Source organism: Danio rerio, chromosome 21 (genome assembly GCF_052040795.2).
Source record: "Danio rerio strain M-AB ecotype USA chromosome 21, GRCz13ab, whole genome shotgun sequence".
Lineage (NCBI taxonomy): Eukaryota > Metazoa > Chordata > Actinopteri > Cypriniformes > Danionidae > Danio > Danio rerio.
The window spans coordinates 14,296,593-14,320,524 of record NC_141041.1 but is presented as its reverse complement, the minus strand read 5'-3'; the positions used below and the strand labels follow the sequence as shown (position 1 = coordinate 14,320,524).

Sequence of the window (23,932 nt, the reverse complement as noted above, 5' to 3'; positions counted from 1 at the left end):
AGACCAAATAAAATAAATTTGCTATCAAGAGAAATTGTGAAAAGTTAAAAATTGAGGAAACAATTTAATTAGCAGCAAACAGTTTCATACAGTCCACATGTATGTATATGTATGTATGTATTGTGTTTCTTTATCTTATTTATTTATTTATTTTAGCTTTTATATTTATTTGTTTGTATTAATAGTCAGCGTTTCTTAGCCTGTACGAATTTTCCTAAATTTGCCTATAATGGATTGTTAATAATGAAATGCAAATAATAATAGTGTTTCTTTTATTTATTCATTCATTTTATTTTTTGCTTAGTCCCTTTATTAATCTGGTATCGCCACAGCGGAATGAACTGTCAACTTATCTAGCATGTTTTACACAGCGGATGCCCTTTCAGCTGCAACTCGTCACTGGGAAACATTCATACACACATTCACACACATACACTATGGACAATTTAGCTTGGGGTAAACTGGAGCACACAGAGGAAACCCACGCGAACACGGGGAGAACGTGCAAACTCCACACAGAAATGCACACTGACCCAGCTGAGGCTTGAACCAGCGACCTTCTTGCTGTGAGGCAAACGTGTGACACACTGCACCATGCCTCTCCCCAATTTATTATTATTCATTTATTTTTTTTTCGGTTTAGTCCCTTCATTAACCTGGGGTCACCACGGTGGAATGAACCACCAACTTATCCAGCATATGTTTTAATCAGTGGATGCCCTTCCAGCTGCAACCCATCACTGGAAAACACCCATACACTTCCATTAACACATACACTACAGACAATTTTAGCCTATACCCAATGTACCGCATGTCTTTGGACTTGTGGGGGAAACCAGAGCACCCAGAGGAAACCTGGGCGAACAAGGGGAGAGCATGCAAACTACACACAGAAACACCAACTGACCCAGTCGAGGCTCGAACCAGCAACCTTCTTGCTGTGAGGCGATTGTGCTACCCACTTTGCCACCGCGTCACCTTAATTTATTATTAATAATGATTATTTAATATAAATATCTATATTATTTATTATATATTTATTGTTATTTATTATTATTATTACTTTTGCTAATTGTTAAAAATAACCTGATACTCTTTATATTCTTACATTCTACATGTCATGAATATTTTCAATAAACATGCTTATAAAAAAACAGATATCTTCTCCTAACATAACTTGTGTTTAAAAAATAGTATTTAAAACAATAAATACGTGAATGTACTTACTACAGTAATACCTGTCAATTATTACAATTATTCTCATTACATACAATGACATTAAACCAAACTCCAAACTTAAAACACGTACGATGCCAGATAACATTACTCATATTACTCAAAAGTTAAACTAGATTATAACAAGGGCAAACTAAATAAATTAATATGCAAAGTTTTACATTTTCTTCTTATTACAGTAGACGTTCTTTACAACAAAACCATTATTAATTTATGATTAATAATGATTATTTATTTAAATATCTATATTATTTATTATATATTTATTGTTATTTATTATTATTATTACTTTTGCTAATTGTTAAAAATAACCTGATACTCTTTATATTCTTACATTCTACATGTTATGAATATTTTCAATAAACATGCTTATGAAAAACAGATATCTTCTCCTAACATAACTTGTGTTTAAAAATAGTATTTAAAACAATAAATACGTGAATGTACTTACTACAGTAATACCTGTCAATTATTACAATTATTCTAATTACATACAATGACATTAAACCAAACTCCAAACTTAAAACACGTACGATGCCAGATAACATTACTCATATTACTCAAAAGTTAAACTAGATTATAACAAGGGCAAACTAAATAAATTAATGTGCAAAGTTTTACATTTTCTTCTTATTACAGTAGACGTTCTGCCTCATTAATTATTCATCAGCTTGTCAGCATGGGCGGGGTTCCGGACCCGGAAGTCAGATGTTGCTGTTGAGTCACCCCTGACTGGTAGCAGCCAGATAGCGGAAAACAACTAGAGATGATGCTGGAAAGCACGGCATCTTTGAACCGATCCAGAGAGTGAATAAATGCGTTTGTCCATACGGATACCGCCTTGAGCATTTGTGGTTCGCTCTTCGAGACTGACGTTGTATCAAAATGATGGAGGAAATTGACAGATTTCAAGTGCCACCAGTGAATCCAGAGATGAAGCTGCTGGTAAGTGTCACTTTCACTACATGATTAGAGAATAACACTATGTACTTTTACAGGACAAGGGAAATGACAGTGTGTGTATGAAGACAGTAATTCTTGTCTGGCCCACTAACGCAGGGTACATTACCAAAAGGATCCGTGGGGATGTTTAGACTGTTAAACCGACATATGCAACTCTCTAGATGAATGATTCCCTGTTGTTTTGGTGCTGACATTGACTCAGTCGTGCTTCGAGAATGTTCGTGAGTAAAACATGTGCAAAATAACCCTGCCTTAATGAGACAAAACAAAAATGCCCAAATTATAAGCTATATTTGTAATGCTGTTTACTGTGTGTAATTAGGGGTGACTGATACGTGAATGTGTTGATGTAGTGAATCGGATCTTTTAATTGATTCGGTCCAAGCGGTTCATTTACTATTTTCGATTGTAATTGAATCACTATGAAAATACAGTTCTTGCTCCAGATGCATCTGTTTCCGATTGATAATATAATGAGCTTACACTTACATTCATAGTGAGCTTACACATTTATCAGAGAGATCAAACATGCTGCAGGTTAAGAAAACGCAAGCAAATTGAAAAAGTTGAGACTAGGGGCCCTGTCACACAGCCCGCTCAATAAGGCTCAAGATGTGTTTTGGCGCGATTTATTGCTATTTTCAGACCAGCGCAACTCTAATTTTCACATTGTGCATCATGTTGTTTGAATAGCAAATCCATTCACGCTACTTTGTGGACTCATGGGTGTTCCATTCTAAAAAGGAGGTTTGTTAAGGCGAATTGTTGACGCATTGTTATTTTGAAGAACTAAATTAGACCAAGCCATTGACCAAGTAAAACCTGGTCTAAAAAAATCCAGCACAGAGCACGCTAGTTATGTGCCTTCACAGGTCCAAAACGCTACACGCTGTTTAATTCACACAGGATGTACAGCAATATACAAATATTTTTACAAATGAACAAAAAATAAAGGATTAAAATGTTACAAAAATTATTATTTTCTACATAAATATAAAAACCACTACCTCCATGCCTTTTTCACCTCAGGGGCTTTTTTTCTGTTTATTCATGGCAATCAGCGTTTTTATAATGTTATTATTATTAGCGGTGTTATTCATTATATGCATATTTGTATTTGTTTTAAAAATTGTTTTAATAAAAAGGAATGTCCGCCTGTCAGGGTTTGGAGACGTATGCATCACCATATAGTGCTTAAGAATAGGATGTGAGTTTGAATATAACTCAGTTTTTGACCACACTTCGTTATTATTGTTCATTTATTCATTTGCTGGAAATTAGAAGTGACGCATAAAGTTAGAAATTGTTTTGAAACAAGTCTTTGCATTTAATAAATAAAATTATATATGTAGGCTAATGCATGTCTTTAGTGGAGTGCGTACAACACTGTTTCCTCATCCACGAAAGTAAAGGAGTAAAGAGAAAGTAAAGAGTCTCAATGGAGGAGGCTCGTTCTTCATCCTTGCACTACAGATGGTCTTTTTAACTGTTTTCTCGCAAGTGAAGTGTTAAAGGGTCACGAAACAACAAAACACATTTTTTGAGCTGTTGACAGTCGTATATGTGTCCCACACTGCTAAAAACACTATTAGGACACCTATATTTCACTAAAAAGTGTAAATTGGTTGTTTTTGCGTTATTTCAAGCAAATTTGTGCTTCCGGTTTGAAACGAATTTTTGAAGCTGCGTCACAGTCATGACATAATAGCGTTGTATTCCAGCATGCAGACTGGGCGTCTGTGCCAGAGTGTGTCTTATTACGTCTTACAGTGTGTTGCATTAATGCATGAGTAAAGCTTGGTTCAAACCAATCAGCGCGCTCTATTGTGCAACTTCATTAATATTCATTACTGTCAGAGTGTAGACGGCAGAGACGCCACGTTGTATTGGCAAAACAAGCGTGAAGTGTTGCTGCAGTTAAGTTTTGTTTTCATTTTCTCTCTGTGAGAGCGCAGCTGGCGTCACCTGTGGATTAGCAGTGTACGCGACGCGCGGCAACAATAACTTGCGTGTCTAAGGAGGATTATTGTTTACCTGAGAGCTGTTCTCATCTGCAAACGCTGAGATCCGGATTCGCTTGTAGTCTCCTCTAAATAAAGACGCAGCTCTAGTTGCTGTGGATTGTCCTGTCTCTACAGATTTGGTAAGTGAGCGACCAGTGCTCTTTGTTTATTCAGTTCGTATTTTATTCGTATCAAACAAACTATTGCACCGAGTGTAAACAAGTTAGCACTAACAGTTACAACCAAACTATAACCTCGTGTTGGATTTTGTGACCGGAATAACACACGCGGCTTTCTGACGCATCTAAGTTTCCGGGAAATGCTGAGTTTTTTTTTCTCTCATTCGCCGTGCGGTATCAAACATTGCATGAAAAATAAACGCTTAGAGCAGTTCCTCGAATCAAATATCATGTTTGTCGGGAGGGACATGAATGAATTCCCTGAATGAAAGAGCCAAACTGCAGTTAAAGTCCACCATTTAATAATTTGGCAAATAATTCGACTACAGATGTCCATGTAAACACTGTCCGCTGTGGTTGTGTGTTTTGACTCTGAAATTCAGCGCGCCCAAATAGACACTCCCACACCAAGCCTCTTTACTTCCTCCGACACTCCCCCCTAAACAGAGCTGGACACGCCCACTTTTCTGACTTTTTCCAAAGTAGAGGTGTGAAAACACCCTTCTGAAACGAGGGGGTTTCATGGCCCTTTAAGTTTTTCATCTTACAAAGTCTGCCATTTAAATAGCAAATGCGCCATGGCATGACTCAACTGACTCTTAAAGGGAATGTGTGATGAGACTCTGATTGGTTTAATGCACATTATGCCGCAGGCACACTTAAGTTTGTGCACTGCGTAAAGGGGCGTGATTAAGCAAGATGATTAGACATTAAAAAAGTGAGGGATTGGTCCATGTTTTAAATTTTTGTCTAGAGAGGTCATGTTTTGATCCTCGATTCGTCTCAAGCAGTCAAGTGATGCAATTTCGCAGGTCAGAGTTCATCAAGCTTGAACTTTTCAACACAGTGATCTGTGAAACTTGCAGCACGACCTAGCGTTTCCGGTCTGATGCATTTGCGTGCGTATGAATAGAAGTCTATGGGGAGAAAAGTCCAGTGTGACCGCAACTTTATGCTCAAAACACACCCATAACTCATTAAGAGAATAAGCACAACCCTGTAAGACCATGCACCAGATAATAGATTGTTAAAATAGAGCCCTATATCTTCATCGATTTGACATTGTATATATGCGCAGACACGTTTTTTTTTAACATATGCAAATACAGAAATGTGTTAGAAGTCTTCATAAAGTGATGAACCCGGCTACTTTCTGTTTAGATTTAGTGGCTTATTTAAGGATAATTGTGTAATTAATTTGTCATATTATTATGGCTAAAAACTGCAAACAACAAAGAATCATATGACTAGGATGTTAAAATAAACAAAAAAACTTCACCATGTGTTTTCTTAATTTGCAGTCAGTGCATTTGGGCCAGCTGTATGTGAGTGATTAAATACAAGTTTGGTTCAAAAATAGCAGAAATGCTGTAAATGAACCTTTTAATTATGGCAGATTCAGTACAACATGCTGATACATCGTTGGAATTAAAATTCAGGCAAAGTAATCACTTAAATCTAAATAAAGTGAAATTTTACTGATAAGAACTCACAATAATAAAGATAATAATTACAAACAATACAAGATTGGAACCGTGTTTGCGTGGGTTTCCTTTGTGTGCTCCAGTTTCCCCCTCAAGACATCCGCTACAAGTGAATTGGGTAAGCTAAAATTTTCCGTAGTGTATGTGTGTGAATGAGTGTGTATGGATGTTTCCCAGGAATGGGTTGCAGCTGGAAAGGTATCCGCTATGTAAAACATATGCTGGATACGTTGGCAGTTCATTCCACTGTGGCAACCCCAGATAAATAAAGGGACTAAGCCAAAAAGAAAATAAATGAATGGATGACAAGATTGGAAGGACTTCACTTAAAATATGAGAAAACGCTCAGTTGTGAGGGTGTTTGCAGCGCAGCATTTTTTTTTTCAGTCAATTGTCCTTACAAGTTGTTGTGGTTGTAATGTACAGTTGCATGTTATCCGCTCCTCAACCACTGTGATTTGATGGCTAGCTCAAAAGTGACACTGATTTTTTTAGCTTACAACGTCTGAAAAACCACAAAGCATTTAGGGATGACTGTAAAAAATGCAGTAAACTCTAGGCGAGATACAGCTGTGGTTACTTGCATCAGTATAATATAGTTTTTTGTAACATTGTACCACAATACTACGGTTGGAAAAAAAGAAAGAAAAATGTCTGTACCTGAATACTGTTAAAATCCTCAGAAAACCAACAGATAGTGCTGTTTCGGCTTAGTCCCTTTATTAATCAGGGGTTGCCACAGCAGAATGCTGCAACCCATCACTGGGAAACACCCATACACTCTCATTCACACACATACACTACGGGCAATTTTAGCTTGCCCAATTCACCTGTAGCGCATGTTTTTGGACTTGTAGGGGAAACCAGGGCACCCGGAAAAAACCCACTCGAACACGTGGAGAACATGCAAACTCCACACAGAAATGCCAACTGACCTTGTTGATGTTTAAACCAGTGATCTTCTTACTGTGAGGTGATTGTGCTACCCACTGCGCCACTGTGATGCCCTATACTCCCAACATGAACTTCCGAATTTTTTTTAGCTTACAACGTCTGAAAAACCACAAAGCATTAAGGGATGACTGTAAAAAATGCAGTAAACTCTAGGCGAGATACTGCTGTGGTTACTTGCATCAGTATAATATAGTTTTTTGTAAAATTGTACCACAATAATACGGTTGGGTTCGGGGAAGATGTTTATAATATACAACTTAATGTGCAATGTAATAAGTAATATAAATAATTCTTGTTAGAATTTTTGTTTTTGCATTACTGTGAGGGTTAGGATAGACGTTAATAAATAAATTGAATGTGTGCGTTAATAATTACGGTTTTTGCATTACTGAGAGGGTTGGGATAGATATTAATAAAATACAATTAATGAGTAATTTAATAAATAATACAAATAATTCTCATTAACTTCTGACTGCAGCTGTATCCCTTCTTGCAACAACCATAAAGTGCTCGCTCAACCATGATGCAGGCACTTTAAAAGCATGCCGTTACCATTGACAACAGAAAACGAATGCCAGCTAAAGAAGAAAACGCTTCGCTGGACACGCAGCCTTAATTTTGTTCTCCTCTGCAGATAGCAGCAAACACATGCATCCAGAATGTCTTGAATTTCCAATTTGAGTTGAATATTGATTTCCACAGAAGTAAGTAAGTTTTCATTCTGAAAGGCCTGTATTTTCAGGGGAGACTCAAAAGTGCACTTTAAATTGAACTGGATTGGTGTGATATGGCCCGGAGGCATATTGTCATTCCTTTTTCATTGGAGCCCCACTATTCCCAAAGTGCCAAAGACCCAGCTGTTACCCTATACAACAAACTGTGCTTTCTCATGCTAATTCATTCTTCTGTGGGCAGAAAAGAACACAAGCCCACTGCAATATGGCACCTGCTATTCAGAGAAGAATGCTGGATCCTTAGAGGAATTTACTAGCTGGCTTTCTTATTTATTGTGCTCATCATCTTTTTTATATGCCTTGTCTATACATAGATGAAGAAGGCTGTTCTATTAGGGTAAGGGTCAGTTAAGGCCACAGAAAATGTATTTTCAGCTTGGATAAAAGGAGGTCGGCAGTAACAGTAAGCCGAAACAATCCTTGCCAGTTTGCGGTAAATATGATTTTGCCAAGTAGGACATTTTCCCGGGTCAGCATCTTTTGTTGGTCCTAGAACAACATTCCTGTTATAACATTGTCCAAACCTAAATGATTTACTCATCCACAGACTATCCAAGATGTTGGTGCTTTTTTAAATCTCCAGTTGAACATTATTGAAGATTTCTTAGCTGAATTCTTGAATATGTATTAATTAATTTGTTACATTGATTCTTGAAAATTCATAATTTGCAAGTTAATGGCGATTGGCACTTCCACAGGCGAGAAAATGTATACTTTTGGACCCTGATTATAATGTATATTAAGAAAACAATCAGTTTGTTTAAAAATTGGTCTGAAATGCTTGTTAACATAAAGGTACTTTCATGTAGGGCTGCACAATACATCATTGCATCGATATCGCAATGAGTGCATCCACAATAGTCACATTGCAGTTCTGAATTAAAGTTGACCAGGATCTACAGAATTATATTTAATTACTTTTTTTGTATGGAATTTATATGGTTTATTCATTAAGTCTTTTTTTTTTTTCTTGTCAAGATATCTTTAAGAGTGAGATTATTACTTACCCCACTAGTAGATGATTTAGCTTGTTATAAGGAAAAACTCTTAATTTTTACTTATTTCTTTTGATGGTGAAAGCAAAACAATATTTTTTTTACTTGCTCTAAGATTTCTTTGATATTTGGAGTAGAAATGAGACACAAAAGCAAAATGTCTGTACCTGAATACTGTTAAAATCCCCAGAAAACCGTCAAATAGTGCTATTCTAACAGTCTTGTGAAACTGTTGTCCTATCGCAAAATTTATTGCAGAAAAATAAAATATCACTTGATTTTTCCAATATCATGCAGCCCTAATGCGAGGATGTAAATGATAATTGAATAAATTTTGTAAATGATAAGTCTGTCATCATTTATTCATCTTTCAATGGTTCCAAAACTATTTAAGTTTCTTCTATTTTACACAAAAAGAGTATAATTATTATTATTTGAAGAATTATTTAAAGCAGCAGCCATTGACTTCTGTAGTATGTTTTGTTTAATTCATAAATTAAAAAAAGATAAAAACAATTAGGAGAATTTTGGTGTCCATGCATACAAAAACTGACAGCAAACTTGTGCTGTGGACTATCATGTTTTACCAAAATTTCAGTTAAAATCTTCATGTTCTCCTAAAAAAAAAAAGATCATATTTATTGGATGGCCTGAGGGTGAGAAAGTTATACAAGAAAAACATTTTTTTGTGTGAATATTTTAAAGTAATAGTTTTTTTCAGAAATCAATATTCTGCCATCATTTACTCACCAACATTCATTCATTAATTCATTCCTTTTCTTTTCGGCTTAGTAACTTTATTAATCAGGGGTTGCAACAGCAGAATGCTGCAACCCATCACTGGGAAACACCCATACACTCTCATTCACACATACACTATGGGCAATTTTAGCTAATCCAATTCACCTGTAGCACATGTTTTTGGACTTGTGGGGGAAACCAGGGCACCCGGAAAAAACCCACTCGAACACGTGGAGAACATGCAAACTCCACACAGAAATGCCAACTGACCTTGTTGATGCTTAAACCAGTGATCTTCTGACTGTGAGGTGATTGTGCTACCCACTGCGCCACTGTGATGCCCTACTCCCAACATAAACTTCCAAATATTTTTCCTTTGTAGTAAAAAAAATAAGGTATTTTGAAGAATGTTGGAAAGTTTCAGTTCCTATCGAAGTCCTGTGTGATTTTATCCTCACAGCGTTGATCAGTTAGAGCTTCCAGATTTCTTTATGATGCCTTCTTTTTTTTCTAGAAATGTCACATGATGAGGATGAATAAATCATAACAGAGAATTTGTCTTTTGGTGGACTTTGTAATGTGTTGTAAATGAAAGAGGTAGACGAATATGTATGTAATATTTTGACATATTGGCTTATCATTATTTTTAACACACATTTATTTTTTATATATATATATTTTTTAATTAAGCAGATTCTTGTAGCAGTAGGTATGTGATACATGTGGAAAATGGTTTCAATCTGCTGGTGTGATCATTATTTCTGGGACATTACGACCACCAGCAGTTGTTTGTCACCCGATGGCTCATGCTTTGCTGTGATTGGTCCAGAGTCCATCTTGTCAGATAATCCAGCCAATCCTTTTTATCGGTTCAGCTGAGTCAGCGTTTGCACATCTTCATCTCCTTCATCAACTTGCATCACCAAAATAACCATATTGACACAACGGGGGGGGGGGGGGGGGGGGTGTGAAGATCACAATGCCATTTGTTTAAGTTTGCTTGATGCTAGGCTCCACAATGACATTTATGGCAATAGCAGCCTAACTTACTATAACATAGTATACTTAGTATGATGTATTCCTAATATGACATATATAACTTAGTATAACATACACTTATGCAATGCATTATTTTTCTTATTATCAGACTTTTATTTTTCTTATTATCAGATTTTTTCTAAAGTATTTGAAAGATTTTTTAGTGTTAAGATTTTTGTTTTTTAGATTTTATTCTTTTAAATTTTTTAGAGAACTCTCTCTTTCTCTCTCAATTCAATTCAAAAATAAATTATTGACATGACTGTAAATAATACAACATTGCCAAAGTTTGAAATTTGTAGACAAATATAAAAATATATTAACAATAAAAAGATCCTAAAAAAAGAAACAAAATATCATAACACTTTCAACTTAAATAAACAATGTAATAAATAAGAACATTTCAAACCACAGTGGTCAACATATTAACACACACAGACTAAGGGCCACTGTTGTAGACAGTAAGAAAACATACAGTGATACACACATTACACATGCACATAATATACATGAGTCTGTCTCTCAGGCTGTGGCACATCCACGCATATCTGGCAGTCAGCTGCTGCTCTCTCTCTCGCTCCCTACCTAAAGTGAAACGCCGGTTTTCTCATTGACATCATGTAACAATCATTGACCTCACAAAACATATTTGACAAAACAAAAGCCTATAGTTGTCGTTATAGTCTACATTTTTACGTGTTTCTACAGACTATTTTTGAATCTTGCACTGCTTCAGATTAGGGCTGAACAATATATCGCAAAATTATGGTTATCACGATAATAGTATATGCAATATACATTTAATAAATTACATTTATTGTATTCATTGGTTGTTTATCTAAATTGATCAATCAGATGGGGCTTTAATATCTTTATCCCCATATCTCCAGTAGTTGGTATTGTTCTGCTATTGGCTGTAGCACAATAAGACAAAAGCAAATCTGAGTTAGAATAACTGCTGAGAGCTTTAAAGTCTGCAAGCACCGGAAGCTGCAACCGCTTTTTAGTTGTTGTTGTCTTATTGTGACGCAGTTCCTAGAGAAACGGAATATTAAATGAGAAAACAGTGGGTGTGGCTTGTTTTTCTACTGCGAGCTGATTGGATGTAGTAAAGTAGGCATTTCATTTAGTAAGATCAGGAAGAGGGTTTTGGGAGAGTTATTACAACATAAAAGACACTTCCTTCTCAACATTTCTGTTTGTTGTCATCTGCCTATTAAGTCGTGACTTATCAGTGACGTATGGAATACTGATTCCAGGTCCAAGCCGCTACTCATTTGAATCTAGAAAATGTTCGTTTATGACCACTTTTTAGTCCTATCACACATTAAAGTGAATTAAATAAAAAAAATCATGTTGTACACAACAGTCTCTGGACTTGCTGCATTACAGACACCAATATTTCAACAATTTATAAAAAAATCATAATTTATATATATTATTGGTTGGGCATAGATGATTTTTTAAATCTAGATTAATCTAGATCAGTCTTGAAATTAATCTAGATTAATCTAGATTAAAATGGTTCATTTGAATTCTGCTGAAGGCATTCAATGTGTGTGTGCTACCCAAATAATAGGTATTTAAGAACGAGTTTCTCAAGCCAGGTGCCACTTTAGAATAGGGGCTCATCTCCTGTTTCCAAATGCATCACAAGCTGCTTGAGAAACTGTTCTACTTTCATAATTGGTGATGAAAATAAATGATGTTCAATAAGATGTACTTGTATTTACTAACTGTTTATTCAGTAAAGTATGAATTTTGAACTGTAGACCTACATTAGCTCGAAACAGCAAATTAATTAATTAATAATTTATTTTTTTTATCACCTTAATCTGACTAAAGTCAAAACTGAACTGAACAGAAATGAAATTAAGGCATGTGGAGTATGCATATATGAGTGGCATTATTGAAGTAAACACCGCGATCAATCTATTACCGTCATGTAGGTCTTTTTGCCATATTTTCTCACCGGTTAGGTATACATCCGTGCTAAAATATCGAGGTGAAAGTCATTATAGCTTGCGTAGAATAGACCCAGCTCCTAACCCAACTTTGAGAATAGATTAACGGCGAAATTTTTTTTTTTGTTGTGCGATAAAAGTCTCATGTTAACGCCAATAACAGCCCACCACTAAAATATATATTGTGACCGTGATTTTCAAAAGTATTACATCGCTTTGTAAATATTTATTATTACCTTTTAATGAGCCTCTCCATACACTTTGATAGAACGCTTGGCCCCAAAAGCTGCTTCGCGTGACGTCACACTTAACAAGCGGATAGCGCTGTCAAAACTGACAATTGGTGGGGCATGGTTTAGTATGTAAACCATGACCAATACCTCAGACAGATGTAATTTGAGAATTTAACTGAAAACAAGCAGGAAGTGCATTTTCAGATTTCAATTAAAGATTACAAGAGCAAACTAACAATAATGTGAGCTAACAAAATCACATTAATTTACATTAATGTGTACGTTAAATAACAACATGTTTTGCATCCTGACACAAATTTTCAGTCCCAATTAGAATGATGAAAATGTACTTGTTTATTTTAATACCATTACATAAATAAAAGATTAAAAGCAGAGCTCATGAAAATAGGATTTTTCTAGTGAAATGTTTTATGGTAAGTAATATTGTTATCGCAATACACAACAGCAATATCGCATATTGCACATTTTCCCAGTATCGTGCAGCCCAGTGTAGATCCACTTTGTGTTTCAAAGCTGATAGATCTCTGATCACTTTACTCTTGGGACAGCATACTAAATCAGTTTTAAACTGTGAGAACCGAGATTAAGATTGCATCAGATTGGGTTCCAGTGCTTCGAGGCATCACTCCGGTTGGTTTTCTTGAGTAAATGTTGCATAAATTTCACGGCCAGTTGTGTATGTAGCTGGTGGAATATGCATGACTTTGCTGTTGTGCTTGGTGTTGTTACTCTGAGATTTGAAACCCCGTTTAATCCAACAAAGACTAACTGGAAAGCTCCAGTCAAGTACATTCAGTCTTTTGTAGACCACAAAGCTCATAGACAGATAGCATTTCTTAAATTCATGTTGACATGATGCGTTATCCCCTCGCTTTGAAAATGTTGTGTGCTGAAAAATGAAAATGATACGGCGGTCCGGCGACAGTTTCAGTTTGAGATGAATAACAATGTTCTTGCTTCACGCCTAGCATATGATTAGATGCATCAGGGGCTTGGCGGTATCCTGCTGGGCTATTACCCACAATCCCCTGCTGCTCCCTTTAACTGGTTCTGAGCTTAAAGGGTTTGTGAGAACCCTGCCAGGCCTACAGCTGGCATTATGCCACAGCAAACAGGTTTCCTTTAAAAACAAGACCGCTTCCTCCTTCCTGTTTGTTTTGTGGATTTTTAAAAACGTTTTACATACAGTGATTCCTTCAAATGATTTAGTGTCATTTAGTCACTGCTAATGTTTGCTAATTAATCGTGTCTTGTTGATTTGGACATTTTATATTGCATAAAAATTAAAAGGCAGTTTAAAACGCATTTTGTCAGCAAAGAAGGTTCTAGAATAATCCAGCACATACTTTTACATGGAGCAGCATTTACTACACCGTTGTACACTGATTAGCTTAACAAAATCATATTCATTCATTCATTTTCCTTTGGCTTAATCAGGGGTCACCACAGCGTAATGAACCGCCAACTATACCAGCATATGTTTTACACAGTGGATGCCCTTCCAGCCACACCTTATACTGGGAAACACACTCTCGTATTTACACACATACTCATACACTACGGCCAATTTTGCTTGCCCAATTTACTGTAGCGCATGTCTTTGGACTGTGGGGGAACCAATGACCTTCTTGCTGTGAGGCAATAGTGCTAACCACTTAGCCACCGTGCCGCCTCACAAAATCATGTTCAAATTCTAAATTGATTTAATCGAACAATAATAAAATTGAGGTAATTGTTGTAATGACAGCAGTTTCCATAGCTTCTCTGTGAAGTAAATACTGCATCATCTGAAAGCGTGTGAAAATTAAATGACATTTTGTACTCCAATTGAATTTGAAAAGTGTTTTAAACAAATCCCTCTGTGATGATACTGTAGTCATGTGCTTATTAGTCATGTTGAATCATTGAGAGTAGTTTAATCTGTTCATTCAAAAATGCTATTTGGATTTTCTCTGTTTCTTTGGGAATTTCAGTCGAGAGTGAGAGATTAACTACTGATCACAGAACCATGCTTACCTGATAAGATGTGCATTTGCTTAATCGCATTTGTGATTTAATTTTGAATGCCCAGCTCTTTCTGAGAAATGCAATTGAAATAGGAAAAAGGGAAATTATTGTTATTTTCAGGGTTTTGTTTTTATCACAGCTCTGCCAGTGAGAGGGGTTGAGATCAAGTGCATCAAATGAAGAACAACAAGAAGCATCTTAAAGGGGGCGGGGCATGTCAGATACTAGAGAACATTTGATTGGTCAGAGGATTTGATGAGAAACGGAAGTTTAAGGGGATGTTGCAAAAATTATCCATTTAGGCCAAAGGCACGCCTGCAAACTTTGGATGTTTATATCTTATAAATGCTAATTTTGTCACTGTTTTGGAGCACACTAGCTTATAGATATCCTAAGACTAACATACTGATGCTACAGGCCTGGTGCCAGGATGGCATAACTGAGGGGTATTTTATTCCCGTAGGGGGGCGCTAGACCACACTTTACAATTTTTATTTTTTTAAATATTTAAATGTAAAATTTGCCATGGATAACACACAACTCAATATGCTATATTACTTTTATTATAATATTAAAACAGAACAAAAAAATATTAGGCTATCATAAGTGTTTTTTTTCCCCGTGAAATTCGGTTGGCAGTAGTAAAAACAGCACTATAAACTATTAGGCTATTACCCATCATTTTATTTATTCAGCCTAAATTTTGTTTGCAGGTTACATTTTCCTTTTTAGGGCCATGAGCTTACATTAGTTAAAATAAAATTGTTTTGTAAAATCGCCATGTAGGCGATTGTATTTTACCCATTAAAATAGACCTACAATACATTTTCTGCTGTTTCATTTTGCATTAGCAAATAGCAGTATAGCCTGAATTACAAAATTTTGAAAAAAATATCATTCAGCCTACCTGCAGCTCATGTGAGAGGTTGATTTGGAGCAAATCCACTTAGCCTTCTCACGCACTACATATTTAATTTATAACACTGTAAACTTGACTTTGCAAGCCGATCATCTTTTTAAAATTTTTAAACTTGAGACTGATGCTGGCGCATAATGGAATGCCACTTTTCACACCTTGCAAAAGTATGCTTATAGCAATGAAAACAGAAAAAGGGTTCTGCATTTTTTCAAGCTTAATTTGAATAATAATAATGTTAATAATAATGCAATAAATTAAAATATTAATAATTAATATTAAAATAGTGTGTACTGTGTGGTGTCCAACTAAACATCTTCATTAGGCTAGGCTAAAAATATTAACCTCTAATTAAAAAAAAACTAATGTAAAAATGTCTGGCAGTTTCTGTCTCTGCTAAAATTAATTTAACGGCAAATTATTTTTCCGTTTTTTTCCCTTTAGAGCTTAAGATAGTTGTTTTTAAAGAATTGGTTAACCAAAACATGAAATGAATAAACCTACTTGCCTTTATATCATCCACTAGTTCCTTTCTCTCCCATCCTAGAATGCACATCATGACCTGATACGGCGACCGTATCTCTGGAATATTGCTTTTATAATTTCACAATTTTCATAATTTAATTTCGTTTCATATTATGAAATATATAAATTTGTGTTTTGAAGATTGGACGGCATGAGTGCTAGTAATTAATGACAGAAAAAAAAATCACTTTTGGGTGAACCTTGAGTAGACTAATCCTTTATGAAATGAGGTGACAATGCCACTTTTGCTCCTCCAAGTAGTGTCAGGCCTTTGATGCTAACATCTAAAATCCATTATTTTAATTTCATGGGTACTTTACAAGTATGAAAACCCTTTTATTAGGGAGTGTTTCACAATCCAGCCTTTTCCGAATTTGTATAACATTCCGTATCTACAGCCCAGACTGCCTGTTGACTGCAGTTTTGTAGGTTAGTCATCTGATGTGTCATGAGAACTGCACCAGAAATGTAACATAGTTATAATCGCATGGCTCTAGTGGCTCACGATGATAGCCCAAAGAGTCTCAAGTAGCCACATGGGCTGCCTTCAGTGAAGGCAGGCTTTTTTTTTAGGTCATAATAGGCTCTCTGTTGGCAGAGGCAGCTTGTGTGTGCTGTCAACATTTCTTCCCAACAAGCTCCCTCTGTTCTGTCTCTGCCAGTCCTGAGTGATGTCACAGAGCCCTCAGACTCTGCGTATGAAGACTCCGGCTACAAAAACATGCCTGGTGTCATGTGAGACTGCCATAATGCAGGAAGTACCGTTCGGTTACCGTGACAGCAGAATCTCTCTTCTTTTATCTGTCTCCCCACCGAGCAGCTGTGGAGAACAGAGACTGTGCATTTGCTCAGACTTTTAGTTGTAATGAACAGCTGTAAATTTAATAATGTACAATACCCTGCTTGTCTGACTGTTGTGAATGAAGCATTGCCTGTTATGCATATTTTACTGAACTTTACTTTAGTATTTGTAATTTTACTAGAGTATGGTTTAGTACAGGGTCTCTCAATCTCAGTCCTGGACGTCTGGTGTCCTGCAGATTATAGCTTCAACCCCAATCGAACACACATGGGCTAGCTAATCAGGCTCTTACTAGGCTTTCTAGAAACATCCTTGCAGGTGTGCAAGGCAAGTTGGAGCTAAAATCTCTAGGACCAAGTTTTGTAACCCCTGGTTTAGTAGATGCTATAACTGTGCTTCATCAATAGAATAATTGTGAATTTTTACACATTAAGTTGATATTATATGACTTTTAGGTTACTATTTAAGCTTTTTTTTTTTTTAAATAAAACATAAATATATTTTGGTTAAATTTATTTATTTGTTTGCTATTTAATTGATAAAAATAATAGTAATTATTATTTTTACCATTTAATATTGATTTGATTGCTGATATAATAATAACATAAATAAATAAATATAATAAGATTCATCATATTTTTAATTGTTAGAATTTACAGAAATGGAACTATATCATGATATATGATTATTAGGATATGAGATGACTTATATTGTGATATGACATTTTTGTCATATCACCTGTGTTGGGAATATTCCTTTAAAAGAGTAATTAGTTATAGTTATTATTAGGTACCTCTTACAAATATAACTGAGTAAGTAACTAAGTTACATAATTATAAAAGTAACTAATTACCAAGGAAAGTAACTATTGCTTTACTTAAAGAAAAATGACAAATTATGAAATAAATATAAAAATTTTACACTAAGCTAAACTGTTTTAATGTTGTTGTGGAATAATGTGAGAGTGGCAGCATATCCTCAACAATATATCTAGATATTATTTTGTTTAATTCTATTTGGGTAATAAGTGTTTGCTTTGATGTCGTGGCTTCGCCTCCTCCTTTGGTTCTCGCGTTATCACCTGCACTCTTTTTGTGGGGACGTGACGATGTGAGGTGCTTCATTAGATTAAAATTACTTGTCATCGACGCAGAAAGACTTTTTTTTTTTTCTGGGCATAAGTTTGTGCGATACATAAACAATCTTGCCTTTTACCTCAATGAGGGAAAAGTAGTGCTTATATTTCCAGTTTTCAAACGTCAATGTTGTGTATCACTGAATGTGTGTGTGCTTATGTGGACATCCGCCCTACTCTGCCTCTAATTGACTAACAATGGAAATGTACTCTTAACCAATCACTACGTTCACAGACAATCATCATCACTAGTTGGTTATATGACCCGCCCCTGCCCGAACACACACACACACACTCACTCTCCCACCCCAGTGAAATAGAGGTCCTATGGCTGAGAGAGATGCTGCTTGATGAAGTGTTTTCATTTTTCAAAGTAACGGTAATGGCGTTGTAACTGGGAAACAGTAATTCATTTGATTACTGAAAAAAGTATCACCGTTTGTAACGCTGCTTACTTATATTGCCGTAATTCCCATCACTGCATATCGCCCAGCCCTATATATGTACATTTAACATAATTTGAATACATCATTCTTGTTCATTGACAGCTTAACAAAATCATATTCATTCATTCATTTTCCTTTGGCTTAATCAGGGGTCACCACAGCGTAATGAACCGCCAACTATACCAGCATATGTTTTACACAGTGGATGCCCTTCCAGCCACACCTTAGTACTGGGAAACACACTCTTGCATTTACACACATACTCATACACTACGGCCAATTTTGCTTGCCCAATTTACTGTAGCGCATGTCTTTGGACTGTGGGGGAACCAACGACCTTCTTGCTGTGAGGCAATAGTGCTAACCACTTAGCCACCGTGCCGCCTCACAAAATCATGTTCAAATTCTAAATTGATTTAATCGAACAATAATAAAATTGAGGTAATTGTTGTAATGACAGCAGTTTCCATAGCTGCTTACTTATATTGCCGTAATTCCCATCACTGCATATCGCCCAGCCCTATATATGTACATTTAACATAATTTGAATGAATCATTCTTGTTCATTGCAAGCCAGCTTTATTTATGTGTTTACTCATGTAGAATAGATTAATCTGTGCTGTTTTACAGTATGCCAGGAGTTTTCTGCTGCGTAGGCTCTACATCTATCTCTGAACTGAGAATCAATAAGTTCGCTGGAGCACAGCTGTGAAAGCAAACCTCAGACGCAGATGAAAGAGATGTATTAAAATGACCAGTTCCAGCGACAGCGTGGAGACATTGTGCTGACTCCTGTTATTTCACCCAGCCCCAGTAGAATCAACAACGCTTGATAAAAGCCCTTCCTCACCAGATGCTGTTGTTTACCAATCAGATTTTTGCTGTCTGTTTGTTTCTTTGAATATATGGACTATATTTATATTATTTTGCTTGTATTTGCCATGAAGAAACTGACATTAAATAATGCATATAATATCAATACAATACATAAAAATCTTTCACACTATTATATTAGGGTTAAACTTGACTCTACAAAGCACGTTCTGAACTGTACTGTGGTTGCTGGTTAATTATAATCCTAACTTGACATTGCAGATCCTGCGGTATGGCTATATTGAGGATTATTGAAGCTCAAACAATATATTGTGCAGCTCTGGAATTTAGAGTCTATATGGCTGATAACTATGAATGTGTTTTTTGTCAGCAGGACCCTGCAGAGACGTCCACTATCGAGAATGAAACGGCTCCGAGAGAACCAGAGTCGGTCGCCATCAACTACAAGCCTTCCCCACTACAAGTCAAGATAGGTAAAGCACTTTCCCGTTCAGCCAGTAATCGGGCTAATGTGCCATGTCGTCATTAGTGAAATATGTCCATTTGAGTGTTAAAAAAGAAGGCTGTATTGATTTTCCCACTGATACTGTGATTGTGAAGCATAATCGGGTTTGGAAGCTCAGAAGCGATTAACAGGTTCAGGCTGTGTAAAATAGATGGCCGTAGTTTTCGATAAGAAGAATTTAAATGAGTCTTTTGGTCTTAATGGTTCTCTCAGAAAATGGAACTATGGGATTTTTGAATGCAGTTGTGGAGTTTTTAGGGCTGAGGGGATTTAAGTCTAAAGCAAAAGGACAAAAGTAATTTATAAAACCATTCCTCAGTGGGTTTAAATAAGTATTATGATTGGAAGACAGATCATTATGAGGGGATAGCATTTAGCTGGTCCACCATCATTTCAAGAATGGGTTATGGAATTGGGAAAGGTGGCAGCATATGAAAAAATGACATATAGATTATTTGATAAAATGGATGTTTATCAGAGTAGATTAATTGGCATTTCTGGAGGATGAATAAGGTCACTGGGGTGAGACGAACGCTAAAAGTGTAATTATTTTATTTATTTACGTATTATTACTGATTTTTATGTATTGTTTATATTTATTTATGTATTTACTGAGTTAATGATAGTAGCATCTAAATAATGTTACTGATGCTGTTGGGGAGGGCAGGGGAAAGGGGCTGTTAAAAGGATGTATAAATGTGTAAATTGATAGTACTGTTAAATTATTAAACAATTAAAATTTTGAAAAAAAAAAATCATCCGTAATTGGTCAGATAAAAAAAAAAACCTTAATAGTAATCCATCTGTTGGAATATACAGTTGAAGTCAGAATAAGTAGGCAGGATAAGGTAGTTAGGCAAGTTCTTGTATAAGGATGGTTTGTTCTGTAGGCTATTGAAAAAAAAAATAGCTTAAAGGGGATAATAATTTTGACCTTAAAATGGTTTTAAAAAAAATTTAAAACTGCTTTTATTCTAGCTGAAATAAAACAAAAAAGACTTTCTCCAGAAGAAAAAATATCATCAGACATACTGTGAAAATTGTTGACGCAGTGGCGCAGTAGGTAGTGCTGTCGCCTTACACCAAGAAGGTCCCTGCTTCGAGCCTTGGCTGGGTCAGTAGGCGTTTCTGTGTAGAGTTTTCATGTTTTCCCTGCATTTGCGTGGGTTTCCTCCGGGTGCTCCGATTTCCCCCACAGTCCAAAGACATGTGGTACAGGTGAATTGGGTAGGCTAAATTGTACGTAGTGAATGAGTGTATGTGGATGTTTCCCAGTGTTGGGTTGCGGCTGTAAGGGCTACAGCTGCATAAAACGTGCTGGATAAGTTGGCGGTTCATTCCGCTGTGGCGACCCTGCATTAATAAAGGGACTAAGCCGAAAAGAAAATGAATGAATGAATGACTTTGAAAATTTCCCTGCTCTGTTAAACACCATTTGGGAAATATTTAAAAATGAAAAACGTTTTGAAATATATATATATATATATATATATATATATATATATATATATATATATATATATATATATATATATATATATATATATATATATATAAATTATTTTAATTGAAGAATAATATTTGTGTCAGTGGTTATAAGTTAATCATTATTGTAATAATTTATTACACAATTATTATTGTAGTATATTTATTTATCTATTATTAGAAGGACATTTTGAGTTATTAACTGCATTCTCTTATTTGAAAAAAAAAACAGCCTATTTATGTACTGTTATAATATTAATATTTTTAAAAAATAATATTAATATATTTTTTAGTTACTACTTTTATTAATTAATACTTGAATATATTTAAGTATTATTTCAAAGTATTATTAAGTAAAGTATTTAGTTAATATTCCATTTTTAGTACATACATGTTATTACATATTTAGTTTCAATTTATTTTAATTTTAATAATGATTTTAACACTTTTAATAATGATTACAACAATTTTGTTGTAGATTTTTTTGTTTTTCCTGTAATATTTCTCTTTATTTGTCTGCTTCATTCAATTACTGAAAACGATTTTAATAGTTTTAATTAACAATAAAGCATAACATTAAACAGATTATACCAATGTTATTATGGTTTAACAAATGAACAAAACAATAAAATACAGCAAAACAAATTGATTTTGGGCGAAGATAAAAATCCATGTAATCTCCTGAAGTTTGAACCCCTGTTTGTTTCCCCTCTAAAACCCTTCAGTGCTTGAATAACTAATAAACATTCAGCTGGTTGTTAAAAAACGATTAATAGTCTAATTTCCCTCAGGAAACAGCAGAATGGAGAAAAACAACATTGCTTATCGTTTTGTCCTCTCTTCATTCTCTCTGCTGCCCTGCGTCTGTATCTTACACCACACTCTGTTTAGAGATGTCGAGGGCATCCTGAAACACAGCAGTCGCTGTTGTTAATTAAACTTCACTTTACAGTCCTCTCTTTGACAGCCTTATTACTTATAACACCGCAGAGAAATCTCTCTCTCACATGCACACAGGCCAGTGTATGGAAGTCATGCAGGAGTCAAGCTCAGACTTCACGCATGAAAAAACACTTTTCAGCCAGAGAACCACACACAGTGGAGAATATTAAGAGACACTCCAGGCAAAAATAAAAATTTTATGGACTTGTCAATTTTGAGATTTTATGTTTTTTCATTCATTCATTTATTTTCCTTCGGCTTAGTTCCTTTATTCTTCAGGAGTCACCACAGGGGAGTGAACCGCCAACTTATCCAGCATATGTTGTACACAGCGGATGCCCTTCCAGCTGCAACCATACACAATCATTCACACACATACACTACAGTCAATTTAGTTTATTCAATTCACCTATAATGCATGTCTTTGGACTGAGCCACTTATTTCAGCAGCACTTACGTACACCAAACTTCACAGTTTTATCCATATCTATATATTTTGAGGTTTATTACTGAGGAATTTGATCGTACAAAATGTGCCTGATTATGTACATGATCATTTTGTACAAATCATCACAGTTTTTCTTGCTGTTTGCAGTATTTGTGTAAATAAGGAGCAAAACAAAAACAAATGCAATGCACACTATACCTTTCACTTACACGTGCTGCTGTTAGGGTTGTTAGAATGTCATCGGTTTCCATACCCATTGATTTTGATTCTTATCGATTCACAGTTTCGATTTCATTGTTAATAAATAAATAAATAAAATTTTAGGCCCTGTTTACGCTAGTATTCAGTTTCGTTTTCTTCATTCCGTTCACAAATGGACAAAAACACACATTACTGATGCATTTCTTAAAAATATATAAGAAAAATAATTATTATTTTAAAGTTTCAGATCAATTTAACACACTTTATAAATGGGCTACTTTATGCATTAAATAATAAAGTTATATATAATAGATTTCTTTCAATTTTCAATCTAGACCTATACACTTTATTCTGTTTTACAGTTTTAACGTGTGTGTATGTATGCTTTTATCTAAAAAAATAAATAATTTAAAAATGTTTTAGCACATCGAAAGTAATTAAAATTAAAACTTGTCTGTCAAAACTTTTAATATTTCAAAAACTGATTATTTTTGAACCTGACATTTTCAGATTTTTTTTGTAGAAATGTATGCAAAGTAGCATTTAAAATTTTAGAAAAATTTTAATATACAACATGTTTGCAATTCTTAATATAAATAAATATGTATTGGTTACTATTAGTTTTATACTTTTTGTGTCTGGCTTTAATAAGACTATACACTCAATGTTTATTACTCAACATTTTTTTGGTGTTTTTTTACATTGTATTTATTTGACATCCAAAGAACACAGCCAGTGTAACTGCAACTGCAGACGTCTGCTAGAAAGAAATCAGTATGCAAATGCTCAGAAGAATAAGGATGAATCACAATTCTGTATTCAAATATTATAATGATGCAGCCATCGCATTTGCTTGCATTTGAATGATCGACATTCTATCAAGTCAATAGATGGTATCACAGCTAAAAGCGCCATTCATTTTATCCAGAGAGACATTAATTTTTAAATGGAACCCCTATGTATAAATTTATTTATTTCTTATTTTTGTAGAGAAACAGCGAGAGCTTGCGAGGAAGGGCTCAGTGAAGAATGGAACTGTGGGTAGTCCAGTCAATCAGCAACCCAAGAAAAATAATGTTATGGCCAGAACAAGGTGAGACTGCTTTCTTTCTTTCTTTCTTTCTTTCTTTCTTTCTTTCTT

At 35.2% G+C, this 23,932-nt stretch overlaps 1 protein-coding gene across 6 annotated transcripts in view; it reads left to right on the top strand.

Annotated features, from left to right (window-relative positions):
* The first annotated feature begins 1,966 nt into the window (after positions 1-1,966).
* The window catches only part of fam219aa (family with sequence similarity 219 member Aa), a 35,850-nt gene continuing 13,884 nt past the window's right edge, over positions 1,967-23,932 (top strand). For 3 of the 6 annotated variants that reach the window (XR_015519565.1, XR_015519566.1, XM_087299588.1), the window contains exons 1-3: positions 1,981-2,181; positions 19,584-19,683; positions 23,782-23,884. Coding sequence is in view for 2 of the 6 variants with exons in the window: in XM_087299588.1 (XP_087155714.1) it covers positions 2,122-2,181; positions 19,584-19,683; positions 23,782-23,884 (263 nt within the window). In the remaining 4 variants the exon portion in view is untranslated. 6 annotated transcript variants of the gene reach the window in all.